The sequence below is a fragment of the Somniosus microcephalus genome, chromosome 11, assembly GCF_052327205.1.
Source record: "Somniosus microcephalus isolate GS21.2 chromosome 11, FLI_Smic_1.0, whole genome shotgun sequence".
Lineage (NCBI taxonomy): Eukaryota > Metazoa > Chordata > Chondrichthyes > Squaliformes > Somniosidae > Somniosus > Somniosus microcephalus.
In genome coordinates this window covers 51,438,017-51,455,516 of record NC_140997.1, presented here as the reverse complement: position 1 = coordinate 51,455,516, position 17,500 = coordinate 51,438,017, and the positions used below count along the sequence as shown (strand labels likewise).

General features: G+C 48.5%; 1 protein-coding gene across 2 annotated transcripts in view; it reads right to left on the bottom strand.

Annotated features, from left to right (window-relative positions):
* atf7ip2 (activating transcription factor 7 interacting protein 2) overlaps positions 1–17,500 on the bottom strand; it is a 142,495-nt gene that overhangs the window by 3,280 nt on the left and 121,715 nt on the right. For both annotated transcript variants that reach the window (XM_086000622.1, XM_086000623.1), the window contains exon 11: positions 2,686–2,771. In XM_086000622.1, coding sequence (XP_085856748.1) covers positions 2,686–2,771 — 86 coding nt within the window. The remainder of the gene's footprint in view (positions 1–2,685; positions 2,772–17,500) is intronic.

Genomic DNA, 17,500 nt, shown 5'->3' with positions numbered 1-17,500 from the left:
TTGCAGAGAAGACAATGTCCAAGTTATCCCTATGACAGAGTGATTAAAGTGAAGCATTTCTGTCTAAAATTTAGCTTGATATTGGCTTAAGTTTGCCATGGCGCATAAGAAGTGAAAGCCAGATTCAATCACAGAAGAATATTCCAGCTCATTTGGTCAAATTTTAGTGCAATAATTAGTAAGTCTAATTGAAAATTGAAAGGATTCGCAAATTTCATGTTTCCCCCCCCCCCCCCGAAGGTTTACTTTTGGTTTATTAAAGAAACCCTGGTTGGACTGAGTTTAAAATCTAGGGCTCAACAAGATGGCTGTGGTCAGCCTCATGGCCAAGGCCTGTAAGTTTCAGTTTGGACTCACAAACTTGGATTCCGATGACTGTGAGAAGGAACTTTCCAGAAATTCAAATGCAGACAGACCTTCTGCATTTATGCATGAGAAGCAAACCCAGTGGCATTCGGGCCTCTGATTAAAACCCATCAAGGTTGTTTGCACAAACAATCAAGAGTAGGCAAGGCCTATTCAATATGTAATGGGACAAGCTTAGCTGCATTTCAGACCTTCGTTTAGAGAACATCATCACTGTTTACAAATGATTGACGGGGCATTCAGTCTGGAATGGCCCCATCACGAAACCAGTCGGACAAAGGGGAACACTGATGAGGCGTTTAAAACCGATTAGCCGGCCATCCAGGTCGATGGGCCCAGATCGGTACCTTTTGTATGAGTTTCAACACGTCCAGATTAGACAAAAGAAATGAGCTGATCTGGCGGGAGATAAGGGCTACCGGGAAGGGTATAACTAGTCGCTCGGGAGGCCATCTCTCTCTTGCCTCGCCTCCAGTGCCCTGCCGTATCATCAACCCAGCGAGAGGATCGTCGACGAAGAGCCCGTCCAGGGAAGCAGGACACCCGCAGTTACGTTTGAATTACTGGTGTATCTCTGCTCTGGGGCAGTGAAAACCTAAAAACATCGACAGGCAACAGGGCACGGAGCAGGCGTTTCAACATCCTAGACTGGTGAGCATCAATTTTCTGGCTCATCACAAGACAACCTAGATCGGTGTAAAAGGGTGGGAGTTAAGGGGAATTGCTAAAGTGTCATTTTAGTCATTTTCCCTCGATGTGTCGGTTTCTCCTCCCCCGTTAAGTGTAATTGTGTTGCATCCATAGTGATTTTCTCTGTATAGTAATTGTTTATTTTAATAAACATTGGTTTTCTTTGCACCGAACCACTGGTCTCGTTTGTCTATATCGCTACTTGTAAATAAGTCTGATGGTCAGAACCAAAGGGGAAGCGATTCGAACCGCACGGGGCTGGAGCAGCTCAGATACGTCTGACTGGCCAGACACAAAACCTCAAACCAAAACCCCTACAAAATGGATCCGGGGGTGGGGGGGAAATCCTAACCAATTAATATATAAAAATTCTGTGTTGGTGTTCATTTTTGTCTGATTATGCCTCTGTGAGGTACCTTTTAACATCATGATTCTTGTGCAGTGCCAAAAAATCTGCTCTACGAAACTGAAGTCTTCCTTTGAGCAGAACACTTTAAATGTTGGTGTAATCTTTACTGCATTCATTTGGAGATCCACTTAATTTTTTTAAAATAGCAGTTATGTGCACGTGCTGCAAAGCAAATTAATTTCTTGGTCTTGTGCCAGTGTAACCTGTATTGTACTGCACTTTGGCACCACCATACTGAAAATGTCTCCACAGCAGTCCAGCTTGGAGGGCTAAACCTAATGTTTGGTCCTTAATGTAGGACTTTCTTCCTCTTAGAAGTGCCACTGGAAGAAGGTCCATTTGTTATCTGACCATTGGAGATTTTTAAAAACGCTGTAAGTAACTTCTTTGCTGACTTTGTGACCACCAGTGCTTGATTAGATAATTAAAGACAAATGCTATAAGCCCTTATATCTTATCTCATTTGAGAAATCTGTGGCAAGCTCAAAGGTGAATTGTGATCTGGGGGACATCATTGGGGGCAGAGTGATTGAAGAAAACATTAAGATTTGACGGTTTTAAGCTGTACGATTCTGTTAGATGGCAATAAACCAATAGAATTGGGTTGTCATATGCTAACAAAATTGTGTAGTAATGTTCAGAAAGAGTTCTTTGGAGAAAAATAACTGAAGATGCTTTCTGGAGATAGTCTTATATAGTGCAGGAAGGAAAGGCCATGTTGTTCTTAAACTATCTTAAAAGATTTTCCTGTTTGGGTGGGGTGAAGATGATACTATATACACATTGTAACCTGGATATGTGAATAAATGCTAATATGTTTTTTAAAATGCTGACAATGGGCTGGATTTTCATGGGGAAGGTGGGTTGGGTGGGGGGGGGGGGGGGGGGTGGCTCCGATGTGGGCAGGAAACCTGGGAGAACAGGTTTCCCGCAGGCCCCACCAACTTTAACGGGGGGCCGGGAAGGCGATCCGAGGCCTCGTGAAAAACAAAATGGAGGTTAAAGAAGAGGCTTCCAGCCTCATTAAAATATTTAAATTGATGTTCCGCCTCCTGCAGCAGGTTGGCTGCCCGCCCCCATTAAAACCGGAAGTGGGCGGGTTGAGGTCGGGATTCAGATTTTTAACAATTTCACTACCCCACGTTCCAAAGCCACCCTTTTTTTAAGGTTAAAATTCCCCCCAAAATAAACATACTTAAAGGTTTTCATAGAATACTTGCCTGAGAATGTTGTGGTTGTTGATCCATTATAGGGTCAACTGGCTTTAAATTCTCGGTCATCACATTATTTCCGCTTATTGGTCCACCTAAACAAACATGTATATTTACTGCTTGCAGTGGCTGATTTTTATGCGAGTGTTTTATCTGGGCTGTTAAATAGATATTTAAGCATTTGGAGGTTAGTTTAGGTTTAAACTTAAAAAAAAAAGTTTGTTAGTTTAAGAAGGGGTTGCACTTCATCTTCAACGCTAATTTAAAATTTCCTTTGTGCTTGGTTTTTACAGTAAACGGTTAACTACAGCCTTCATGATAGAATAGCACTAGGGGGCAGACCACCTAACCTGTGCCATCTCAACTGACATGCGAAATGGGCAGTCCAAATAATTGGGGAGGAAGACAATGAAGAAGTGGACGAGGGAGAGTGTGTGGTGGTTTTCTACCAGCCTGGCAAGGTAATGCGGGTTTATGAGCGGTTGGGCAGTTAAAAGCGCTGAAATTGGCAGTGCTTTTGGAAGCCAGCTTCAACCCGCCGACTTCCACCTTTAACTCGGGCGCATTAGTCAGCGCACCAGAGACCCGTTCGGGAGAGGCGGGTGAGCTAATTAAAGTAGTTGAGAGCTTGTTAAGAGGCTATTAACAGCCTTTTTAAACCTGATATAGCAGCTTTTACTGGCTGTCCATGGGATTCACAGGCTTGTTGAAGCTCGCCAATGAAAGCAAGGAGAGAGCAGAGTGGCCATTGTGGGAGTTGAACAATTGACAGTAAAAAAAAAAAAATCACAAATATTCACACCTGCTTCCTTGCCTAAGGGAAAGGCACTTGCTGTCACCAGTAGTACTGAGAGTTTGCAGGTGATTTCTACAACTTCGAAAGTTACTCTCACTACTGGAAGTCACTCTCACTACATTGGAGGATTGTGCTTCTGATCTCCACTTTACCTGGCATCTATCAGATCAGCATGGGTGTTGCTTATGCTGTTTCACCTTGGACCTCAGATTCGGACCAAGATGAGCCCCAGCAGCCTTCTCCTCAACAACCTGCCGCTCCACAGGAGAGAGGGGATGAGCACCTCCAACACAGTGTATATAGACAGAGGAGCAGCTTCCTGACATGACTGAATACCAGTGCCTTAAGAGGCTCATGCTATTGCGTCAGGTCGTGGCAGACATTTGTAGTCTGCTGGAAGACCTGCTGCCAAGTGGACCTAGTGGTCATGTGTAACCAGTGGCTGTCAAAGTCACCACCGCCCCAACTTCTTCGCCTGAGGCTCCTTCCAGGGATCTGCAGGAGACATTTGCAGGATCTTGCAGTTGGCTGCCCACAAATGCATCACCCAGGTGACCGATGCCATGTTTCACAAGTCAGCCACTTATGTACACTTTGCCACTGATGAAGCCAGTCAGACTGAGCGGGGGCTCGGCTTTGCGGCTCTGGCTGGCTTCCCACATGTGCAGGGTGTCATCGACTGCACATATGCCCATCAAGGCACCCCAGATCACCCAGAAGTGTTTGTGAACCGGAAGGGCTGCCACTCCCTCAATGTGCAGCTCGTCTGCAACCACAAAAAGATCATCATGCATGTGTGTGCCAGATTCCCAGGGAGCTGTCATAATTCATTTTTCGTGCGCCAGTCCACCCACCCTCAGCTCTTCGCACCTCCGACCAGACTTACCGGCTGGCTGCTTGGAGACAAGGGGTATCCACTGAAGACAAGGTTGATGACACCCTTGAGGAAGCCAAGCAATGAGGCCGAAGAGTGCTACAATCAAAGCCATATGATGACGAGATGTGTAATAGAGCAAGCAATCGAGATGTTTCAGATGTGCTTCAGATGCCTGGACAGATCTGGAGGAGCCCTTCAATACACACCAGCCAGGGTTTCTAGAATGATCGTCATATAGTGCACTCTGCACAACATAGGAGGAGGAGCAAGGCACAGAGTCTCTTCAGAGGAGGACGAGGAAACTGAAGTGGACATTGCATCAGCAGTGGCACACATTGCTGCCTGGGATGGCCTCATAATGGCACGATTTAATTAAGTTGCATCCATATACTGCACCAAATTCCCCCTGCACTCCCCACCACCACCAACACCACAAAGCAGTCCTAAAATGACCAAACCATTCCTGTCACACACACCCATTGCTCGAGGTTAGGTAATGTCTTACCATTCACTCCAGCTGGCAAGAATGGACAAGACGGGTAAGTGGTGCAAAGAAATAATTTTATGTGGCTCATAACTTCAACAGAAACTTAACCCTCAAAGATTTTATAATACACCCATGTGCATCTACAATTCTGTCTTTTTCTGCTACTCCCATGACGTGCAACCCCTGTGGCTTCAGCAGAGGTCGAGGCAGGCTGCTCACTTCCCTGTTCTGACTGCTTAAACACTTCTGGCAGACTTCCTCTGGGTTTTGGAGCCTGTGAGGGCCCTGCCATAGACTGCTCCTCCTGAACCTGTGCAGGGGCAGACTTGGCCATCGGGATATGAGGCAGCATGTGGGGCTCTGACTGAAGGGGAGGTAACGGGGGAGAAGTGGGAACGCATTGAGCCAAGCCCCCACTTTCATGTCCCCTCTCACGGGCCACCCGCACTTCCTTGCTAGCATGGAGCTGGGGAGCACTTTGCTGCACATCAGTGGGGCGATTGAGGGCCAACTCTAGGGTTTTATCCATCCTACATATGGCTGTAATCAGTCTGCAAACTGTTCACAGCAAGCATGGACTCCTTTGACTGGCGCATTTGCTGTTCCATGCAGGTCGCCACCCTTTCCATGGACGAACACATCGTTGCCATCGCCTGAGACATTGTGCTGCTCACGTTGGAGACAAACTCCTCCATTCTCCCTACGATAGAGCACATCGCGGCTGGAAAAGCTGCCAGAGCCTCCTGCATTTTTAATTGCTCCTCAAGCATCATCCTCTTTGTCGATCGCCCCAAGGTTCAGCATCTGCATCCAGCTGAGCACTGCTTGGAGTGTCCTGCACCCTCCGACTAGGACTTTCCACTGCTGTCCCTGTCTCCACCATCTGGTCTTGCTCACATGTTATCTGTGAGACACCAGGTGACAACACTACTCTCTCTCTCTTACTGGACCCGCTGACAATTGTGTAGCTGCGCTGGCGCTGGGTGCGCATAGGTTGTGTGATGGTGCACCCTCAGAAACCATGGCCTCCTCTGAGGAATCATCTTCCTCCTCTGGCTGGACAGTGTGGGTAGGGGGTGGGGGGGCACTAGATGGACTTGTGGGAGAGTAAAAACATGAATTAGAATGGTCATGATAAGAATGTTTTAAGTTACCATTATGCACCTGATCATATTTCACTGGCTGCTGACATCAAGTCACCATGAGTGACTGTTGTATGTCATGTGGCAGTATGATATTTAATTCTGTCACCAGGTAGCTGGGGAGGTCCCCCTCTTTCCATCTCCCACTACCAGCAGCTCCAAGCGCAGCTGAGTTCCAGGGCCTCCTCCTCTGCTAAAGTGAGTGGCGTGGTTACTGGTGGGCCACCTCCGGCTCGCTGCCTTTCCCAGGTGTTCTGCGCTCTCTTCTGCAAGGAGGGAAACAAAAGACCCTTGAGTGAGAGTGATGGAATGAGTGCAAGGGATGGATGGGCAACATCTGTTGAGAGTGACTATGAGGGAGAGGCATGTCATTGCATTAAGAGGGTGAGTGTCAGTGGTGGATGGTCAGATGGGGTTGATAGTAAGTGCATAGGCAGTTAGGGATGGGTGCAACTGCAGGGTAGGTTGGTGTGAGGAGTGATACGCAGGAGAAGGATTGGGAAGGCAGAATGAGGGGGTTGAGGTGACACGCACATCAGGATGTAGGGCAATGTGACATTGTACTCACCTTCCCTGACCTCATGAGGTCATTAAACCACTTCCTGCACTGGATCCATGTCCTTGTCACAACACTCCTGCTGCTCACTTCCTCTGCTATCTCAAGCCATGCAGTCTTGGTCATTGCTGGTCTCTTCCTCCCATCTGCAGGCCTACACTCCTTGGAGTAATACCTCCAAGGAGGCATCACTGAACCCGGGGGGCCGCTTTCTGCCTTTGAGTATGCATTATTCACGCTGTACGATTACCAATGTGTGCTCCTGGCAACAAATCTGCTCTGGGACAATCAGGCTTTTACCTCCACCAGCTTTCAAGTGACATCTGTCCATATCTCAGCTGAAGTTGAGTCATCCGTGATGTCATCGGACCTGCGGCAGTTAATTGGTCGGGAAACCCGGAAGTCTGATTCAATTGCAGTGGCTTTGTTAAAAAGCCACTGCAAAACACGCCTCTCTAACTTCTGGGTTCCCGATGCGATGCGCGGCTCCCCTGCACCCATCTCAACTGCAAGGTCAAAATTCAGCTCAGTGATCAACCGCTTGCTACACTGGCCCCTCTGCTACATGGAATCATTTGGTTCGTTACTTTGTACATAGACATTAGCTTCATACCCTCTGCTAACACATGTTCCCTTTTCTTTGTGTGGGGCTCTACCAAGATGAGGATGCTGCCATGAGAGAGGAGAGGAAGCAGAGTCATCCCATCAAGCACTCCAGACCCGGCAATACCAAAGAAAAATCCCCTTGGCGGGGGGAGTCAGGTTGGAAGGCCTGGTGAAGCATCAAGCACCAGCGAGGAGGTGCAAGCAGAGATGGTGGCAGCAGATGAGCAACAACAGAAGAAAATGAGGGCGAGGGCCAGCGGGATAGCTACTATGGGACCCATGGATACGTTAGCAAAGCTGCATCCTGGGCTGCACTGATTAATTAGTAGAAGCAGTCCTTTAAGAATCACGAGAATGGCACAGAATTCTGCAATGCTTCTCTGACATCTGTGTAGCATGCGAGAGAGTCTCTTGGGAACCAGCAGCGCAGCAATGGAGAGAGTGACAACACTGGGGTGTCAGTTGGGGAACTCCCAAGGAAAAAGTGTCAAACCTCTGAATCAGTTTTGCTAACCAATGCTGTCTGCTGTTATTGAGAGCTTGGGCTCCAAGTTACAAGAGGCTCTTACTTATGATTTAAAGAAGCCAGAGGATTGGCTTGAGAGGACCTTAATGGCAGGCTTTATGTTATTTACTGACAGCCATGGGTCTGTCCCACACAGCTGGATATAGCAGGAAGAGGAACATATGAGGGCTTGACGTCTCAGGGTGATGGCACATTGTTCCCGCCAGCCAGCCCTCTCAGAGGAATGCAGAAGAGGCAGTTAGAGAACAAGAGCAGCTAGTCAGCCAGCACAGATGCTGAGATACTAGCAGTAGTGTCAGGGTCATCCGATAACCTAGCAGAAATGGGGCATTCATCACTGGTTGGCTATGAGGTCTCCACTGAGGAGCAGCAGTCTACCACCACTCTTGCTCCTCCCACTGAGATGAACACACACTATACTATCATCAGGGCAAGCATTGGAGAGCAAACACATGGGGCTGGATTTTCATTCAGCATCCGGGAAGGAGGCGGGACTACAACTTTTGGGTTTTAGTCCCGCCTCCATCGACGTCCGGCCAATCCACTCGATTTTCCCTTGATTGACCTTGTTGAGCCCGCCCTGTTGAGCCTGCCCAGCGGGCTCAGCAGGCCAATTAAGGGCCACCCAGCAACAGGTGACATCGCAGACTGAAATTTCATCTGTCAAGAGTTTTTGACAGATGAAATATCAGTGTTTCACAGCTGTTTGAAGCTGTCAAACACTGACAGTCTGACTTCTAACCTGAGTCCTTCTACGCAGACTCAGTTAGAACTCACACCGGCACTCAAAGCTGAAGGCTGTCACTTTTGACAGATCGCAGCCATTCGGCTTTCAGTGCCGGCTGAGTGATGGACTCCCGATGCCTAGAGGAAGAAAGGCTGTTAAGGTAAGTACAGGTAATTTAAACTTCTTTAAACACTTCAGACACACCAAACACACTTATCTTTGCACTCATGCACCCATCACTCACCTGAACACCGACATCTTGACCCCTCCAAGTCCTTCAACCCGACGGCCCGCCTGCTCTAACTTGGTCGTGGTTTGGAGCCATCGGGAATCCCACACGACACCCCTCAAAATAGGGATTAGGCTAAAAACTGCCTGTTAACTACCTGTTAACAGGCAGTTAATTGGCACTAATCCCTTCCCGCCTCGGGTCGGCGGGTCCCAGTGCGGGGCGGGTACCCGCCTCCTCTGAAACTTACGTGGAGGCGGGTTTTGGGCGGGATGGTGTCGGGACCCCCGAATTCGGGATTTTTGCCCCCCGCACGCCTAAAAGCCCGCCTCACGGCACACTGCAAATCTGGCCCATAGAGTAGGGAAATAAACTGCTTGTACCTTTGTTGGAATGGTTGAGGATTTTTTGGATAGAATGGTCACATTAATATTGTTGTTAGGGGCTAATATGTAGCAATGGTAATGAATGCAGGGGACATTTGGGCCATTGTTTTGACATGGGGCCAGTGTAGTATACAGAGGACCACAAAACAGTTAATGTAAAGGCTCAAAAGCTTCTTTTAACTGAAATCCATGTCAATCACTCCTTCATACACCACTCTACCTGGCTGAGCATCAGCGTCAGTCAGTTCTACGCTAACTATAATGCACAGAGTTCAGCTTAGCAAGCCAAAACAGCAATCAAAATGCAAGTTTCAGATATATGGCAACTGAGGTTTTGTTGTGTATGTGCCTTTAAGAGAAGAACTGATTCTATACTGCAGTACCGGCAGTGACCACCCCTGTATATAAAGCCATAGCAGGCTTCTGTATTTCAGTCTTAAGTTACCCTCTGCTCAAGTAAATACCTGTTTTATTGTTCTCCTGCAGTCCGTGTATTATTTATACCCGGACACTACACTGGCGACGGGCAGGTTCGAACTCACCTGCAGTACTGCATCACCTCACGGGGATCTTTTCCCTGAAGAGAAGCTTCGTGGAGGTTGAAGTCAGAACGGCGGGCGTCGACTGCGGGCAACCGCCCAGGGATCCATCGGAGAGTTGCAGGGGAGGCTGTGGAGAGCTGGGCCTGGCTCCCCAGTCGAGGTGTTCCAGCAAGTCGTGCTGGTAGCAGGTAGTGCGCTGACCCTTCCGGACTGCGGCGGGCTCGATCGAGCGGCTCTGCAAAGGGGCCGTGCAGCGTTGTCGGGAGGAAGAGAGAGAGGGTGGAGCGCACAGGGCGCGGTCAGTGCTCAAGAACAGGGCAGCGTGGAGAGGATAGAACACGGGGAAGGAAAAGTGATACGCACCGAAGCCGCGGGTCGCCGCCATTACCCTGTAGAACGCTAGGAGCAGCGTGGCAGCAAGGGGAAGAAAGAGAAGCGCGGGAGGCGCCATTTTATTACATTGGGGAAGAAGGAAAAGCGCGGGAGGCGCCATTTTATTCCATTGGGGATGAAGAAAAAGCGCGGGAGGCGCCATTTTCAATCACTCAAGATGCCGAAGAGTGGCAGTATCACTGCTTTCGACAACGAGGTAGAAGACTGGACCACGTATGTGGAAAGAATTGAAGTGTACTGCAAGGCAAATGAGGTGGCCGATGGAAAGAAGGCGTCAGTGTTATTAAATTTGATGGGCGTGAGAACGTACAGCCTATTGCGGAATTTAATTACCCCAGCTAAACCAATGGAGAAAAGTTTTGAAGAGATTGTTAATATCTTACAGGAACACCTAAACCCTACACCGCTGCTGATAGCAGAAAGATTCAAGTTCCATAAAAGAAACCAGCACAAAGATGAGAGCAATGCTGACTATCTTACGGAACTACGCAAGTTATCGAAGCACTGCCAGTTCGGAGCAGGACTGGCAGACACCTTGCGGGATAAGTTTGTCTGCGGGCTCCAGAGTGAAGGAACCCAGAAACGACTACTTTCGGAAAAGGACCTGACGCTAGAACAGCGTGGCAGTATCCTACGAAGCAGCAGCACGGGGAGCTGCGGAAATACAACAGAAACCACAGGAATACAGCGCTAATGAAATGGCGTATGGAGCAGAAAAGTGCTATCGCTGCGGCAGAACAACCCATGATCAGAAGGACTGCTGGCTTAAGGACAAAGTATGCAGGCAATGTGGGAAAATGGGACACATAGCAAGAGTCTGCAGGTCGAGAAAGAAAACCAACACTACAAGAACTACTAAGGAAAAGTACAAGAAAGTAAAGAAATTGACAGACAGTAGTTCGGAAGATCAGGAGAGTGATAAGGACTCCAGGAGCAGGAGACTAAGTTGTCTAAAGTTACACAACGTGATTGCAAAGCAGGATCACCAAACCATTTGGGTCACCCTCATGATAGCAGGGTCCCCAGTAAAGATGGAATTGGACACAGGATCAGCCCTAACTGTCATGAATCGACGAGACTATGAGCGGCTATTCTCACACATACCCTTGAAGGACACGTCCATTGCATTGAAGACATACACGGGGCAAAAAGTCTACCCCAGAGGAAAAATAAGGGTGCCAGTTGAATACAACGGCAAGGAAACACAGAAACTGTATCTATATATACTACCAGATGGAGGACCACCACTATTGGGACGTGAATGGATCCGAAAAATACAATTGGATTGGCATTCCATTCAGGCGCTAACTGTGACTGATAAAAAGGATGACGACGTCACACCTGGACGACTGTCAAAAATTCTAACTGACGCGAAAGAGGTGTTCCAACAAGGACTTGGGACTCTAAAAGGAGTAACGGCAACGATAAAAATCGAAGATAACGCAAACCCAAAAATTTTTAAGGCCAGACCGGTACCTTACGCGATCCGCCCAGCCGTTGAAGCAGAGCTGGAGAGTCTGGAGCGTTCGGGTGTGCTTTCCAAGGTGGACTGGAGCGAGTGGGCCACACCCATCGTTCCTGTAATGAAGAAATCATTGAGCAGCACGCCTGGGGAACCGAAGAAGGTTCGCATCTGTGGGGACTTCAAGGTAACTGTGAACCCAGTCCTGCACACAGTACAATATCCACTTCCACGGATAGAAGATATTTTCGCCTCACTATCTGGAAGGAAACGCTTTACAAAGATTGATCTGGCCCAAGCGTATCTACAAATGAAGGTGGAAGAAGCGTCTAGGAAATACCTCATGATAAACACTCACAAAGGCCTTTACCAGTACAATCGACTGGTATTCGGGGTAGCATCAGCCCCGGCTATTTGGCAGAGGGCGATGGAACAAGTCCTGCAAGGGATCCCGGGGACCCAGTGTTATTTGGACGACATCCTGGTTACGGGCAAAAATGACAGTGAACACCTTGCCAACCTGGAGCAGGTGCTCACGAGATTACAGGAATATGGGCTACAAGCCAACCGCCCCAAATGCGAGTTCTTCAGGAGACAAATCTCGTATTGTGGCCACATGATTGATGAGGAAGGGTTGCATAAGTCGCCGGACAAGATTGAGGCTGTAGTCAAGGCTCCAGCACCGGAAAATGTGTCGCAACTGAGGTCGTTCCTCGGGTTGGTGAACTACTACCATAAGTTCTTGCCAAATTTATCCACAATTCTGCACCCACTGAACGCCCTACTGCAAACTGGAGTAACATGGAAATGGAGTGATGAGTGTAAGCGTGCCTTTCAGATATGTAAATGCCTAATCACTTCAAAAGAAGTATTGGCCCACTACAATCCAACACTACCGATTCGGTTAGCATGTGATGCGTCTCCCTGCGGCATCGGAGCAGTGCTGTCCCACAAATTCCCTGACGGTTCAGAGAGGCCAATAGCCTTTGCGTCGCGCTCGTTAACCTCAGCCGCGCGTAACAACACCCAGATTGACAGGGAGGCCCTCAGCCTGGTGTGGGGAGTGAAGAAGTTCAATCACTATCTGCACGGGCAGAAATTCACCCTACTGACTGATCATCAGCCCCTGGTCTCCATTTTTAACCCAAAGAAGGGCGTTCCGGTGATGATGGCGCAATGGCTGCAAAGATGGTCACTTTTTCTAGGGGCACATCAGTACGACATAGAGTACAAGGGTACGAAACAGCATGGAAACGCCGATGGGCTGTCGCGCCTACCGTTGCCTACGGTAGAGGAAGCACCTGCAGTGGACCCTGTTGAGATATTCCATGCGACCATAGTCGAATGTCTACCTGTTACAAACTCAAGTATAGAGAAGGAAACCCGAAATGACCCGACACACTCTCGGGTCTATGATTTGACGGTGGAGGGATGGCCAGCACATGGCGACTCACTGTTGCCAGCATTCTCGCCAAGGAGAGAACAGCTGTCAGTGTGCCGGGGGACCTTGATGTGTGGATCCCGAGTGGTAATTGCACCCAAGTTGAGAGATAGAGTACTCAATGAGCTTCACGAGGGTCATCTGGGAGGGGTATAAATGTAGAGCCTAGCCAGGGCGTTTGTGTGGTGGCCGGGAATCGATAACGAAATCGAGGAAATGACCAAGAGATGCACAGGATGCCAGAAGGTCCAAAACGCTCCACCACAGGCCCCGCTACATCCATGGGAGTGGGTCTCATCTCCATGACAACGGGTACACATTGATTTTGCTGGTCCATTTATGGACTCAATGTTCCTAATCGCTGTGGACGCCCGTTCGAAATGGCCAGAGGTCATCAAAATGTCCTCCACCACCACGGAGAAAACTATTGCAGTCCTACGGACCATCTTCGCCAGGAATGGCTTGCCAGAACAGATTTGCTCCGACAATGGGCCACAGTTTGTGTCCGAGGATTTCCGGAGGTTTCTGAGGAATAATGGGGTGAAGCATTACACATCTGCCCCATATCATCCAGCCATAAATGGATTGGCTGAGAGGTTTGTTCAGACCTTTAAAAAGGCCATAAAGGCAATGCATAATGATGACATACCACTACAACACAAGGTGGATAATTTCTTGTTTGCTTACCGGAATGCGACACATGCAGTCACCAACCAAGCTCCAGCCATAATGTTCTTCAACTGAAGGCTAAGATGTCGCCTGGATTTGCTCAAACCAAACATAAGACGAGATGTTGATGATAAGCAATTCCAGCACATAAATGAGAAGCCAACCAGGAGCTTCAAGATAGGACAACCAGTCTTGGCCTGCGACTACCGAACAGAAAAATGGCAGCCAGGAACGATATGCACACAGCAGGGACCACTAATGTACACAGTGGACGTTGGAGAGAGCATCGTGAGACGCCATGCTGACCAGATTCTAGAGTCACAGGAACAAGCCAAACCCATACCACGAGCAGGTGCACCTGGTAATCAACCCGAAGTACAGATTGCATCTACCTCAGAAGCAGTGGTATTGGAAGCTGACGAACCAACCAATGACAATGAGCCAGAATCGACTCCGCCGCAAGAACAGGATACTCGAGAAAGGCGCTATCCAGTCAGGATCAGGAAGCCTCCTCAAAGACTGAACTTATAAATGATTATTTCAGTTGATGTATATAGTACAAAGAAAATTGTAATTGTAATTAGTTATTATTTAGTTGTTAAATGAATGTTATGTACTGTTTATCTAAAAGGGGGGGAATTGTTGTGTATGTGCCTTTAAGAGAAGAACTGATTCTATACTGCAGTACCGGCAGTGACCACCTCTGTATATAAAGCCATAGCAGGCTGCTGTATTTCAGTCTTAAGTTACCCTCTGCGCAAGTAAATACCTGTTTTATTGTTCTCCTGCAGTCCGTGTATTATTTATACTCGGACATTACAGGCTAAAGCAGTGAAATTCTGAAGTGAACAGAGTGGCAGCCTCCCAGCACCTGTTATGTGGGCACTGAGCTCATCAGGAGCTGTGCTGCCAAAAACTAGGGGTAGTTTTGATGCAGAGAATGTATTGCTTGGCTCAGTGTTAAAGGGTGTATTGTATGATGTACTCTGTGCTGTACATATTTAATTATGCAATTTTACATCAAGCAACAATGGTTCCAAAGGGGGAGAAATTCAGTATAGCCCTGTTTGGGGCACCATTAGCGGCTGTGCGCGAAGTTTAGCACCTGGCGCTAATTATCGCCTCCGACGGCAAACTTGGCTTTTATTGCCCCTGGAGGTGATTGGAGCGCTAAATCAGGCGCTACACACCTCGCTTAAGGCGCTAAGGCCGAGGTGTGAGGCGCTACCTCAGAGGGCGGGCGCAGCGCAGGTGCTGCCAGTTAGCGATTGAACACAGACACACTGGCGCCGGTCAGTTCTTAAAGGGGAGGGTCGATCTTGCTCTGCAGCCACACCCTGCTCACTGGAGTCTTGAATCTCGGCCTGGGCAGACCTGCGGCTAAATCTTGCAGCCAAACACTATGGAGAGAGCCAGGGAGCGAGCACAGCGCTTCTGCGCGTGGGCCTTGGAGGCTCTGGTTGGCGCAGTGGAGCGCAGAAGATCCATTCTGTACCCAGAGAGTGGCAGGAGGCCTTTGCCACGCGAGTATAGAAGAGAGTGGAGGGAGGTGGCTCAGAGAGTCACCTCAAGCAGCATGGTGCCTAGGACCCATCTCCAATGTAGGAAAAAGTTCAACGACCTCACTCGGGTCGTCAGGGTGAGTGCCTTTTTTTCAAAACCTCTCCATCCCTCCATCTCAACCTCACATTATGGCCAGAGGGTCTTAAAAGCCCCAATGCCCAACACTCATCCAACACCTATGGCCCTTTCATCAAACACACATGCACATTCCACACTTTGCATACAGTAAGGGCTATTCAACTATGGGAGGCACATCAGGCAAGACCATGGCTGTATATTTACTCAGACACCGTCCTTTTTCTTGCAGGCTAAGCTGTCTCATAATAGGAGACAGCAGCAACGGACCGGTGGAGGGCGGCCTCAGCTGCAACCCCTCAGCGATCTTGAGGTGCGCGTCCACAGGATTGTGGCAAGCCGGGTGATTGATCCCGTTGCCACTGGAGACGCCGTCCCCGTTCTGGACAGCTATGATAAGGAGAGGGTCCTCGCTGAAATGAGCACCCAGGCGGAGCACAGGCACACTGAGCTCATGGCTGCAGTGGCAAGGGTGCCCGAATCCACTGAACCACTGGCAAGGAGTGTGGAGCACTTCACTGTAGCACAGGCGGCTGCCACGCAAATGCTTAGTGCTGCAATGCAGTCACTGGCTGCTCTCATGCAGACGCAGATTGAGGCCACGCGAGCACTGACAGCTGCCATCCTCGCTGGTTCGGACACATTTCCCCAGGGCTCTCACCATGCCGCAGCAGGCCAGCAATCTGTGCTCCAGCAGATTGCTCCGGATGCTTAAGTGCTGCCCCGTGGGAGTGCCAGTGTGTCAGTCGTGCAGGGAGATGCTGTCCTCTCTCAAGATGACAGCATTCCTGCTGCCACCACTGTCACTTCTCCATTGCACTTGCCACCGCCTGTAGGACAGACTGCTGCCGCCCATGTAGAGTTGGTGCAGTCTGCAGCCGGGCCCTCCAGGCCCAGAGCTGGTCGAGGCCATCCTTCAAGGGCATCTGCAGTCTTAGGTTGTGACAATCAGCAGCCTTCCACCAGCCTTGCTGCAGCCACTGGGGTCCCATTACGGAGGAGCTGAAGGTGGGGGGGAAGTGTGCAAGGGAAGCAGATCACCCTCGATGGGAAAAAAGTAGGTGGTGTGACAAAATGTTATTCATTGTTTTATTAAAGGCCGAGGTTCGTGGTCAAATATTTTAAACTGTTTTGGACATTGTCTCCAGGTTGTGAGAGCCAGTTATGTTAATGACTGTTTTTTTTGTGTTTCTTTCTATTAGTTTGTCCTGCGGAAATGAGACACAGAGTTTGTAAAATAAATAAGTTTCTGTATTCAAAATGTACATGTTTGGTCTTTGCAATCATTGTTGCCTTGACCGGTGTGATAATAATAATAACTTCTGGGAAGTTATGTCATCACTTCCTGTGAACTATGAACTGTGTACATACCTCACTTCCTGTCATATGTCACTTCCTGTTGGACTGGTATAAATACTGGACTGTTCAGTATTGTAAGAGGCTTCTACCAGAGGCATGGTAAAGACCTCTCTTGTATATAGTGTGTTTATAAGTTACTTAAAGCTTACTTTAAAGTTACTTGATGGTAAGACTCCTTTTTCTTACATCAATTTAAGTAACTTAGATATTTACACTCACAAATACTAGACCTTCGGACGAACTCGGAGTTAAGGATCCAGGGAACCACCCATCATGGAGAGAATCCTTAGACCTATTCGTCTGGACTTGGACCCGAATACACCAGCAGCTGGCAGGGTATGGAAGCATTGGTACCGTACTTTTGAGAATTTTCTGGATGAATGTAAAGCGGATGCTCCTACTAGATTGAGGATACTTATCAACTATGTGACCCCAAAAGTGTTCGAATATGTTGATGAATGGGATAATTACGATGAGGTGATTCGGGCACTTAAGAAACTGTATGCCAAGACCCCAAATGAGGTCTATGCTAGACATCTACTGGCCACAGCCCAACAAGGGCCAGGGGAATCAATTAACGAATTCCTGCAAGAACTTCGCAGGCTCAGCATAGATTGTAACTTTCAGGCAGCCTCAGCTGAGCTGTACCGCGAAGAAATGATTCGTGATGCTTTCATCTGCGAGATTGCCTCTCCATTTATACGCCAGCATCTACTAGAAAGTAAACACTTGAGCTACAAAAAGCTTTTGACCTAGCTTGTTCTCTGGATTTGGCAAAGAGAAATGCAGACCTCTATCAGCTGCCCAGATCTCGATCTGCTGCTGTAACTGCAACCAGACAATTCAAGTGGTCTCAGGTGAACCCTATCATGGGGGAATCTAATTCTGATGAAGAAGAGGAGGATGACCCCACTTTAGCAGCCTCTTGGCAATCTAGGAAGGAATGCTTCTTTTGTGGAGATGCTTTTCGCCCTAGGAAAACCTGCCC